This window comes from Haliotis cracherodii, unplaced genomic scaffold (genome assembly GCF_022045235.1).
Source record: "Haliotis cracherodii isolate W230 unplaced genomic scaffold, xgHalCrac1.p SCAF_20, whole genome shotgun sequence".
Classification (NCBI taxonomy): domain Eukaryota; kingdom Metazoa; phylum Mollusca; class Gastropoda; order Lepetellida; family Haliotidae; genus Haliotis; species Haliotis cracherodii.
In genome coordinates, this window is record NW_027266276.1 from 10280001 (window position 1) to 10292602 (window position 12602).

At 43.7% G+C, this 12602-nt stretch overlaps 1 protein-coding gene across 1 annotated transcript in view; it reads right to left on the reverse strand.

Moving 5' to 3' along the window:
• The window catches only part of LOC139470057 (sphingosine-1-phosphate phosphatase 2-like), a 23918-nt gene extending 12765 nt beyond the window's left edge, over positions 1–11153 (reverse strand). Inside the window, exon 1 of the mRNA XM_071252345.1 lies at positions 10465–11153. Coding sequence (XP_071108446.1) covers positions 10465–11070 — 606 coding nt within the window. The 5' untranslated portion in view covers positions 11071–11153. The remainder of the gene's footprint in view (positions 1–10464) is intronic.
• Positions 11154–12602: the final 1449 nt, after the last annotated feature.

Consider the following 12602-nt stretch of genomic DNA (forward strand, 5'->3'; position numbering starts at 1 on the left):
TCAAGCATACTATCCGGGTGCAGGTTGTGCGCGGATGAGGAATCTATTACCGGCTGGGGAGGGTCGTTTGGGCGTGAAGGGATGGAGTTTGAGAGTATTGTATAAACGGTGGAGGGGGCTTTGTTGACGGATGGGGACGAGTCGTTTTGGCACGTAGGGAAGTGTGTGGTGAAGAGAATGTGAACGGGTGGGGCAGGGACATTTTGACGGGTGGGGACGGGTCGTTTTGGCACGTAGGGAAGGATTTGGCGATGAGAATGTAAACGGGTGGGGAAGGGTATTTGGGGGTTGGGGGACGGGTAATGTTGGCGTGTGGGGGAAGCGTTTCCGGTGAGGCATTAACGAGTTGCAGGAGAGGGGCCTTGATGTGCATGGATTGGATGTGATGGAGAGGAGTGGGGGACAGTAGGCTTGCGGAGGGGGGGGCATATGGGATATGGGTGATATGGGGAGTTGGTTTAGGTAGGTAGCTCAGCCTGTGTATCTTGTCACACACAGGTGTCTGATTACAAGGCCAACACAACATGTACCCGATATTAGTGGGTATTAGTCAATCTCTGACCCACCTCAGGTAGTCTGGCGTCGTAATAAAACTTGGTTACACTGACAGCATTACATAACCCAGTGAATGTCTTGTCCTCATAGTAAGCGTTCAAACTGTCTGTTTGAGTAATACACTACTTGAGCTGACACTCAAAACTGTTACCAAAAACGTAAACTATGGTTTCACCGAAAGCCATCGCTAAATCACATCAGCCAGACATAGATTTAGTCAGTTCGCGAGTTCGACTGAAAAGAGGCTTTAGTGAGACGTGTGATTCTGGGTGAAAATCTGGCTTGTGCATTACAGAAAAGGCTGGGCGTTAGGGGAAAATAACATGCTTCATGGACTGTGAAAGATATTATTTGCAACTGAACACCATATCATTGTTAACTGCCAGGACAAAGAAAGAATACACCATGTTTGATGGTGGCAAAAAATGAAACAAACATGAAATGGTGACTCAATGGTGATGAAGTTGATGCGGTTATCAAAGTTATGTTTGACCTTAATTTTGCAGTGTTCCGGCGACTGTTTTCATCCTTATAGTAATGTTTATACACTGTTTGTAATGATTTGGTCACTTTCAAGTTTCAGGCATACTTTCTTTTGCCAGGCAGCTTAGTAGAATAATATTCAATTCATTGCATGATGACAAGAAAGTTACAAATAATGCAAAATCATCATCAAAGTATATTCAGTAAACTACGTTTATAACGAAAACGCTTATAACGAACTGACCGATAGTCCAAGCTATTTGTTGTATATATGGTGTATATATGCTTATAACGAACTACGGTTATTACGAACTAAATTTAGTGGCCCTTTGAGTTCGTTATAACCGTAGTTTACTGTATATCAACAATAGATGCTAATTTTGCAGCATATCAGAATACATACATACTATCAATATCTATAAGTAGATAATCATATTAATGAAAATATTTTTTGTTCAAGATTGAATCAAAAAATGAAATAACAAAGCTTTAACGATGACGTAACATGAAGGCTGCTCACCAGAGTAGCATCCCAGGGATTCATTAGGAAGAGTCAACTTTAGTCAATCGAGTTTAACGTCAATCAATTATCATGTGCTAACATTGGTCAACACGGGTTCACCTGGGTCATCCGTGTTGAGGAGCGGTCGGGTAGCCTAGTGGTTTAAGCGTTCGCTCGTCTCGCCGAAGACCCGGGTTCGATTCCCGACATGGGTACAATGTGTGAAGCCCATTTCTGGTGTTCCCCGCCGTGATATTGCTGGAATATTGCTAAAAGCGGCGTAAATCCATACTCACTCACTCACTCACTCACTCATCCATGTTGAAATCGACCGCAAGCACTGTACCTAGCGGAGTTACCGTTACACACATCCTACATGTTCGTGACAGCGAAAGAGTACACGTTTCCAAGGCTCACCGTAAGACTAATTAATACCCGCTCAACTTGAATCTACATAGATTGTAAACTCGTTATTTCACCGCGAATGAGATTTTGTATTTATTATTCATTAAGTCGTGACACATGCGTATTGATGAAGAGGTCACTGTGCACAGGGTTTGTGTAAGGAACTCGAGGATCTATTGATTTATTGTCACTGTAATCTGGCCTTAATGAACTGTACGTATACACACTGCTTCTAGCAGTCACATACTAGCACACTGATAAGCATCGAACGCTCATTACAAGGGGGGGGGGGGGGGGGGGATTATCGCCCCGATTAGGTTTCTAGGTTTATCAGCACCATACCCCTGCTCGTGGGTTTCACCGAAGTGGTAAGCGTCTGAGACCTGCATCACTTCGGGCTTTCCTCCCACAGCTGACACGCCGCGATATAACTGGAATACTGTTAAAAACGGCGTTAAACCCAACTCACTCACTCACTCACTCACTCAATCACTCATGGAAAGCGGCTTAACACATAAACACGTGCTCATGATATAGTCAACTAAGTCAGCGAGCCTGATCACCCCGATCCCGTTAGTCGCCTCTTACGACAAGCATAGTCGCTTCTTACGGCAAGCATGGGTTGCTAAAGACCTATTATACCCCGGATCTTCACAGGTCTGGATTACCTTTATACATCAATACAACTGCCAATTGTGGTACGACTAGGCCCTGTTTTGGTGAGTCATTACTCCTACCAAGTGGAATGGCCGCGTTAACATGAGCGGTCAAGGCTCATCTTCCCAAGGCAGTGTGAAAACTGGACTTAAAGAGTCATTTAACTCCCCTGCTTCGGGAAGATGTCAAGGCTTCTGAAGACAGTTTAAGTTATAATTAACAAAAATAAGAAAAAAACACCTTTTCTTATAATCGTGCTGGCCTTTTTAAACCAAGTGGGTTTATGTTGTGTTCCCGGTTGCGAATTCAGTTTATATTTACAGTAAACTACGGTTATAACGAACACGCTTATAACGAACTAGCGGATATAACGAACTAACTTTTTAGTCCCGACTATTTGCTGTAGTTACACTGTATATATGCTTATAACGAATTACGGTTATAACGAACTAAAATGAGAAGTCCCTTTGAGTTCGTTATAACCGTAGTTTACTGTATATTTCTACACGTTTTAAATGGAACATTTTCAATGGGGTCTTCCGTCTTCAAGGTCGTGCACCATGACGCACTACGACGTACAAAAGTATTTCACCTGATGAAGGAGTAAGCAATACTCCGAAACGTTGTGCTCCACACCTCCGGCCTGCCCCATAAGGCGAATATTCGAATGTTGATTGAAAAGAGAAGGTCAAAACCTACAGCCAATCATTAATTAAGAGAAACGCGCAGAAAAACGATTTAAAAATAAAATAAATAATAAAAAAGTTCACCAAATATACATTCATGAAAGACAATGCCGTTTCAATATAACGTTATCAGTAAAATGGTATAAAGTGCATCGTTAAGATACGGATCAGATAACCCAAGATAAAGCTCTGGCTGAGGGGTTTGTAGTGCAGGTTACTCAAGCCGTGGATGAATCTTAGGAATGTCCTACATCTATGTCTGGTAATGTGTGATACTGATACACACCATCGTGAGTGAGTGAGTGGGTGGATGGGTGGATGGGTGGATGGGTGGATGGGTGGATGGGTGAGTGAGTGGGTGGGTGGGTGAGTGAGTGAGTGAGTGAGTGGGTGGATGGATGGATGGATGGATGGATGGATGGATGGATGGATGGGTGAGTGAGTGAGTGAGTGAGTGAGTGAGTGAGTGAGTGAGTGAGTTGGTGGATGGGTGGGTGGGTTGGTGGATGGGTGGGTGGGTGGGTGTGTGGGGTGAGTGAGTGAGTAGATGGGTGAGTGAGTGAGTGAGTGAGTGAGTGAGTGAGTGAGTGAGTGAGTGAGTGAGTGGGTGGGTGGGTGGGTGAGTGAGTGAGTGGATGGGTGGGTGGGTGGCTGGCTGGGGTGAGTGAGTGAGTGGGATATTGGTTGGGTGAGTGAGTGGTGGGCGGGTGGGGTGAGTGACTGAGTGGGATATTGGTTGGGTGAGTGAGTGAGAGTGAGTGAGTTGGTGGGTGGGTGGGTGGGTGAGTGAGTGGGTGGGTGGGTGAGCTGGTGATTGAGTGGGTGGGTGGGTAGGTGAGTTGGTGAGTGAGTGGGATGTTTGTTGGGTGAGTGAGTGAGTTGGTGGGTGAGTTAGTGAGTGAGTGAGTGGGTGGGTGCCACACCTGGAATAGCCAGCACATACTTTATCCAGGGGTTGAACACGGGACTTCAGCGTGACGAGTGACCGCTTTAACTACTAGGCTACCTCCGCACCCCCCATCCCCACCCCAGAAAGCGACCCCTCCCCCCTCCCACCTCTGGTTTGTTGTGTACACAGTTAATCGAATGATCGATCTACACAGCCATATATAGAGAGAAAAAGAGAGAGAGAAAATATTTTATTAAGATGTCACGTGCAAATAACATATACAGTTTAAACAATTATCAACATTATTGCACCCAGCCTTTACATGCTTATGAGACATCATATGTACATTAAAACATGTATAAAAGTATCTAAGTAAAACATTGTAACATCATTCTTTCTTATCCAAGGAACTGTCAATTTTGTTGGACACCATATTTTAACGTTCTATGTGCTTATTAAGATCGTAGGTAACCAAATGGCTGACTATTTTTAGTACAAAAAAATAAGAAAAATAACCATCAAAACACCTATTTATGTGTATGTTAACACCAGTATGGTTAAACCATTTGATTAGCACCTACGTGCAAGTTTTAAATGTTAAGGAATATCTTCTAGTAAGAATACCAAATGTTAATTTCAAAAGACATAGTTTTAGACTGTTGTGTAGATATCTAATAATATGAAGACCGTTACTTTTCAGGGAAAGTGACTTTACATCTCAGACAAGCACGTCTTTAGTCTGCGTCCTCCTGCGAAACATTCTTACAATTGTTGTAGCTAAAACACTTTGTATATGTGGGTTATTCATCAAGAGCTTAAGTTTATCTACATCATGTACTGTCGCGTTGGCCAGATTTGCTTTTATCTGATCACATGCTTGAGGCTATGTACATCGCCCTAAACAAACATGTAATAAGCTGTAACACAACACACTATACATGACCAGGGGGATATGAATCATAAGGGTGTTTACGCCTGACTGCATGCGCCATCACAGCGTGATCATTGCACACAACGTGATGATGTCGATTTCAGATCACATGTCTAATGATCACATGACCCAACTACCCACGTGTCACTATGTAAACAATCGAATCTGGGTCAGGCAAACCAATGGTTAAAATGAATCAGTAACGGCCCTGCTGGTCGTAAAGACCCTGAAACAAATATATCCAATACAGCCTATGCAAGTCTAGATTGCTGCGTTATCTGATATTGAAGAGAGTATCTGGGCTCCTTTTTTTCATATTTCATAACTATTATTAAACAACTGTTTTTATCCGTAAAATATGTTCATTTCAGGGACTAGATGTCAGTCTAGGCCCCTGTGAGCGGATTGGGATGAAATGCAATCAGCCAGGTCAGTCATCGTAACTACTGGATGTCAACTTAATCAGCTCAATATGACGGCGGTCTGTAAATAATCGAGTCTGGACCAGACAATCTAGCGATTGAAATCACGAGCATCGGTCCACGCAATGGGGATACCATGCTTGCCGTAAAAGGCGACTTTGGCACAACATTGATAGAGGGATTGAATGGTAAAGAAATATTGACACAACGAGGATAGGAGGACATAATTAATATACTTACTGGTACAGCATTGATACAAGGGCAGAATAAAATAGAAATGTTGACACAACGAGGATATATATGTATATATTTGCCTGTAAATAATCCAGGCCAGACAACTGGATTGAAAAATAGACTTAATATGAATACGTACACAGCCTCGGGAATAAGGTGAGCTACATTTGGTCAACGTTTAGAAACCCACAATAGAATCGTAACCTCTAGCAGCCTTTCTGGCCAATTTCAATTTTGTTTCAACGTTTAATAAATATTACCAAGCCTCGTTATCACACCTTAAAAGTAAACCAGACCCGTGATGATCCGGGGTAGAATAGGTTTTCAGCAACCCATGCTTGCTGCAGAAGGCGACTAGGCGGGATCGGGTGGTCAGGCTCGCTGACTTGGTTGATGCATATCATCGTATCCCAATTGCGTGGATCGATGCTCATGATGTCAATCACTGGATGGTCTGGTCCAGACTCGATTATTTACAGACCGCCGTCAAATAGCTGGAAAATTGCTGAGTGCGGCGGTAAACAACAAACACAAACAACAGTTTGCTACCGGTTTTGAACACAGGGGTTTGTGTCAAACTGTACGCGACGGGGGAAAAGTCTTGTGTGGTGTTTGGTGGATATTAATTTTCACCGGGTTAGCAGTATTGTTTTTTAGCTCGGGAGTGTAAACTGGGTTACGTATTTGAGGAATCAGATAATGATTTTATCAACAAAATAATACTATATATGGAGTACAGTTTAAGAAAGATCACGATTAATAAATTCATCGCAAACTGAGCCAGTATTCGATAATGATTATTCTAAAACAAGTTCCAGGAAGAAGAAATAAAATTTCACTGTGACAAATATAACTAAAAAAAAAGGTGAAATATCTTTGAGACGGCCCCTTCACAATCTCGAGAATGAGACGGCTTGTCTTTCCTTTTTGTCGACAGCGAAGCATAGACAATTGCGAAATACATGTTTGTGTAGTTCGGCGACCATGACATAGCAGTATCTCCACAAGAAGCCAACGAAAGCTAATATTTGCGAGGAACTATCGATGTCAATAAAACACTCCATCCCTTCATAAATCGTGGGGGGGGGGCACGGGTGGCCCAGTCGTCTAAGGCGCCGCGATTCGCTGTTCAGAGTTGCGTCCCTTGGACACGCCAGAAACCTATGATTGTGGGTTCGAATCCCGGTTCGTCCCGATTATGTTTCTAGGTTTGTCAGCACCATACCCGTGCTCGTGGGTTTCACCGAAGTGGTAAACGTCTGAGACCTGCATCACTTCGGGCTTTCCTCCCACATTAAGCTGACACGCGGGGCGGATAACTCAAAGTGCGACCTTTAAAATAATAAGCTTCTATACTACTCAAAACAATTTAAGGGACAGCCTATTTTCATCAAATGATTATTATTAATCTGTCATGTCAAATGTTCTTTAAATTATTTTGAGTGGTGTATACTCAAAGTACGACGGTCTATTCAACGTAACAGCTGATAAACATATTCATCCAGTATTGTCACGTTTCAGATTCGCGAGACGATGCAAAAGGGTATTTATATTTAATAAACAAAACAAATAATTAATATTATGGAACGAAGTACGTGTTTTTTAAGCAGTTGTGGTTTACATCGGTTTCCTGGTGTCAATGAATGTGTATGCGTTCAGCAGTATTGTCACGTAAGGCGGGACTCCTCTCCTGTGTCAAGCTGGGCTCTGTCTACAGATAAAGCTTGTTTGCCTGTGGCGAGACGCAATGGTGTGTAACAGACACACATTTCCGTCTCTTTCAAACCGCTATGTCTCGTGAGATTAAAGGCGTGTGGATGACAATATCTAGTTAACTTCCGCCAGAGTTACTTCTTTTGTTCATCAAATACTATAGTAGCATTATTGATAAGCATATTCTATCATCATCATCATCATCATCATCATCATCATCATCACCATCATCAACAACAACAACTATTTGTCATGACCAGCCAGTACAGGGTGGTGATCAGAACATACAACACATGTAGAACAGTCATCATCTTCATCATCATCATCATCATCATCATCATCATCAGTACCATCACCATGATATATGATATACAGATGTATCATCACGACCAGTAATGCTCAGACTTGCCATTTGCTTTGACATGCAGTGGTCTTCCGATATTAAATATCAAGACGAGTTGATAAAATTTACAAATATCCGAGGCCTGCCGAAATTATTTTGACTTTCATCAACGAGACCCGTGAAGATTCGGGGTAGAATAGGTCTTCAGCAACCCATGCTTGCCGTAAAATTCTTGCATCAACCAAGTCAGCGAACCTGACCACCCGATCCCGTTAGTCGCCTCTTACGACAAGCATAGTCGCCTTTTACGGCAAGCATGGGTTGCTGAAGACCTACTCTACCCCAGATCTTCACGGGCCCCGAGCATTGCGATGCAATTTCATTGTAGCAGTATCGAGGTCTTCCTGTCGAGAGTGAATGACCTGGATTGAACGCCTTTGAAGAGTATTCCAGTTATAATGTGGGAAGAAAGCCCGAAGCGATGCAGGTCTCAGATGTGTACCCGCAAGCACGGGTATGGCGCTGATAAACCTAGAAACATAATCAGGCCGGACCGGGATTCGAACCCTTGGTTTATAGCGTGACCAAGGGAAGCAACTCTGCACAGCGAATTGTGGCTCCTTAGAAGACCGGGTCACACGTGCTCCCTGTAGTTCCTTATGTGAGTACGAGGGCTGGTCAAAGGGTTCTAAGCCTGACTAACTTTCAACTATGGGCCACAACAAAGTGAACTAGTCAATGTAGTACATTGTTTGAGTAGTTCATTGCAAGTGTATTTGGTCCGTTGAGGCTGTTTGTATATTAGTGAATGCCAGTTGAACGTGATAGGGGTCCAGATGGTCACAGAAATGGAAAAGAACGAGTACCGAGCAGTCATCAAGTTTTTGACTTTAGAGACAGGTACTCCCCTAGAAATTCATGACCGCATGTTACAAGTGTATGGGGATAAGTGCCCTAGCTATTCCACTGTTAGACGTTGGACAGCTATGTTTAAGGCTGGGAGAACAAGCCTTGATGATGACCCTAGGTCTGGACGTCCCTCAACTTCAATCACTGAAGATTCATTCAAGGAGGTAGAAACACATACACCGTAGGGCCTAAGCCATGGATCCATTGAAACTATTATTAATGAACATTTACAGATAAATAAGATATCTTATCGTTGGGTGCCAATGTTTCTAAATTACGATCTTAGGGAAACAGAACTGACATTGCCAGAGAAAATTTAGAGCTTATTGGGGAGGAATTCGTCAAATTCAACAAGAGATTTGTAACGGGTGATGAAACATGGGTCTTCCACTATGACCCCGAGTCAAAACGTCAATCCATGGAATGGCACCATTCCACTTCTCCGGCACCAAATTAATTCAAGTCTTCAAGATCAGTGAAGGAAGTTATGGCCACTGTATTCTGGGATGCAAAGGGTTGTTGAGAAAGTCCAAAGACGATGATCCTAGGCTACTATGCTGATTTGATTCATTGCCTTCAAGGAAAGCGCTGTGACGACAACGATTACCTCAAAGCTGCCGTAAATGGGGTTTTCAGGGTGGCTTCAGAAAACTCCTTGACTGGAATTGAAAAGCTTGACTATCGATATGAGCAGTGTATTGAAAAGCAGGGAGAATATGTTGAAAAATAAAATTAAAAACTTGGTTTTGTTTTTTAGGCTTACAACTTTTTTTTACCAGCCCTCGTAGTAGTAGTACTAGTAGTAGTAGTAGTAGTAGTAGTAGTAGTAGAAGTAGCAGCAGCAGTAGTAGTAGTAGTAGTAGTAGTAGTAGTAGTAGTAGTAGTAGTGTAGTAGTAGTAGTAGTAGTAGCAGTAGTAGTAGCAGGAATATTGTCAAAATCATATCATTGTGCTGTCAGTTTTTTCGTATTTTCTTTACAGAAATTCACTTCACTTTAATACTGTCATTGTTGTCAATATTATTAGTGTTGTTGTTATCATTGTTCTAAACCGAAGGTGTAATTTAGTTAGAAGAGACAACTAATATGGACGGCTATGACAAGACACAATCTGTACACAAAGTAGTCACTGTCGACACCTGGCGTGTGAGTCGGCTCGGTTCAGTATACAATCAGTTGCATGAGGACGTGATTTGACTATAAGGTTTCTCTACCTGACTTGACTACACGCTCCAAATGATATCGTCATGAAATGTAAACGTGTAAATTGTTCTAATGCTGGTTGTTTAACGCTTAATAGGCTCTTGGTGTCAGTCCGAACAACTCCGACCCCAACACCCGTTATAAATAGCATAGTGTTGTTAAGTGAATATCGCTCTCCCCCCTCCGTACCCATCCCGCGTCTCCATGACCCAGATATGTCACTCCAGTAGCTTCCAATGAGCGTAAAGCGTATCTGATGATCTCTATCTCAAAACCGAATAACACACGCGCTTGTTGAATACAATTATACATCTTGCACTTCCGAGATTTGACGACACTACTCATCCCCACCTCTCTACTCCACCCCATCCCACTCCCCAATAATCAGCACACACACCCCCACCCCCACCCCCCTACCCCCACCCCCAGCGCACGAGTCCACCCGTACTTTCGCCTGCGGTTTAACACAACGCTCTCCTCTCCACATAGCGTACATCGTGCGTTATAAAACATCACACATGCAGATTTCTTACCTCGTAACGAGTACAGAGCCCGTAGACCAACACAGTCGGGATTGCAGTCCCCGCCATTGCGTGGGTAGACGGCATTGAATATTCCTGCAAATGGGAGGTTTCCAGTCGGAAAACCGGAGGTGAAGGGGGTCGGGGCCATCGCAGGTAGTCCTTGGTCGCTTGTCCAAAATACATCACAAAACACCACACGAAGATCGTCTGTCTGCCAACGAGACTGTCAACGTTCCATAGCCAAAACGGAAAGAATGTCATATAGAATATTTCATCGCCGAAAAAAGCTCCAACCTTTGCAACGTAATATATCGCTTTATACTTTATTATGTAGGGCGTTTGTTCGAGGCTGGTTGAATGTAAGGAGTCATCCCTATCCTTATAACCATGTGAAGATCCGTCTTTATAAATCCTGCCTTTTATATCGTTGTTGTTGTTTTTTGTCTCCAGAACTCCGTTTGTTTTTTGGGTGGGGGCTACAAACTCACTGACCCTTGACCCCTCGGACGGTTGGACTCCGGATTCAGCTCGACAGTCCTCTCGGGGTTGTACTCCGCAAAATTCTTGAAAATTTCGGACATATTTGGCGTCTACGAGTTCCATTAATTGTTCCATATTCCCGAGGTCCGAGACGCGTTTGACCGCAGCGAAGAATCTTCACGGAGTCAAAACAGCATTAATCGTTATCATTAACTACACACAGGCAAATGACAGTCTGCGCGGTTTATCGGAGCGTTATCAACAGTGCGTTACCTAGACAGCGCCACGTGATCGCACAGTCAACAACGGTCACCGTCTCTTGGTAGCCATTCACGATATTAACAGGTTGTTGAATGAGATTTTATTGACAGCTTTTAGGGGGCGTTCATAAGTAGGTCGTCGTTCAGCGTTGTCGTAAAAAACAAACACTGTACGTGTGCCATATTAGCTAAATGTGTACTATTGTTATTAGAAGTTGATTAGACCGATTGTCTGGCTGGAAGATCAGAATATTTGAATAAACTTTCGTGTTACAGGTGACGGTTCTGTTGCCGCATCAAACTACTTTAAGAAACCGGTTTGGGTAGATGAGAGAAACCGGTGTATATATATAGATTCAAAACCGGTTCAGAGAAACACCATACATAATCGTATTGGCGTGAGTATTGTTTTACGACGCTTTTAGCAATATTTCAGCAATATCACGGCTGGGGACACCACAAATGGGGTTCACACATTGTACCCATGTCGGGAATCGAACCCGGGTCTTCGGCGTGACGATTGAACGCTTTAATCACAAGGCTACCCGACAGCCCCAAATCATATTGGAACCGCACGACTTTTTGTACTTTTTAGTATCTTTTTTTTAATATCGGTCAAACCGGTTTGGCATGTCAGCCAAACTGGACAGGGGAGGTGAACGAATGGGGAGATCGTAGAGTCGATTGATGAATGAACATATCCCCTGCCCTGTGAAGATCCGGGGTAGAATAGGTCTTCAGCAACCCATGCTTGTCGTAAAAGGCGACTATGCGTGTCGTAAGAGGCGACTAACGGCATCGGGTGGTCAGGCTCACTGACTTGGTTGATGCATGTCATTGTATCCAAATTGCAGGGTAACAACAAGAACCATCTTTTAACGTCCTTTTGGTATGACGCGGCTGGGGATCGAACCCCGCCCTTCCGCTCTCCGGGCATGCGCTCTACAGTTCGACCACGGAGGTGAATGAGTAAGTAAATTAGTGAGTATGGTTTTACGCCGCTTTGAGCAATATTCCAGCAAAATCATTGGCTTCACATACTGTACCCATGTGGGGATTCGAACCCGGGGCTTTGGCGTGACGAGCGAACGCTTTTACCACTAGGCTACACCTACGCCTGCCAAAGAGGTAGTCTGGTTACTTGCTCTGTCATAATGCGCTTCACATAACATTATCTTATATTCAGGTAGTGGGAGCAGTATCTTGGCCGTCCCATTTCATCCGGGGGCACGGGTGGCCCAGTCGTCTAAGGCGCCGCGATTCGCTGTGCAGAGTTGCGTCCTTTGGGCGAGCAAGAAACCTATGATTATGGGTTCGAATCCCGGTTCGCCCCGATTATGTTTCTAGGTTTGTCAGCACAATACCCGTGCTCGTTGGTAATCGTCTGAGACCTGCGTCACTTCGGGC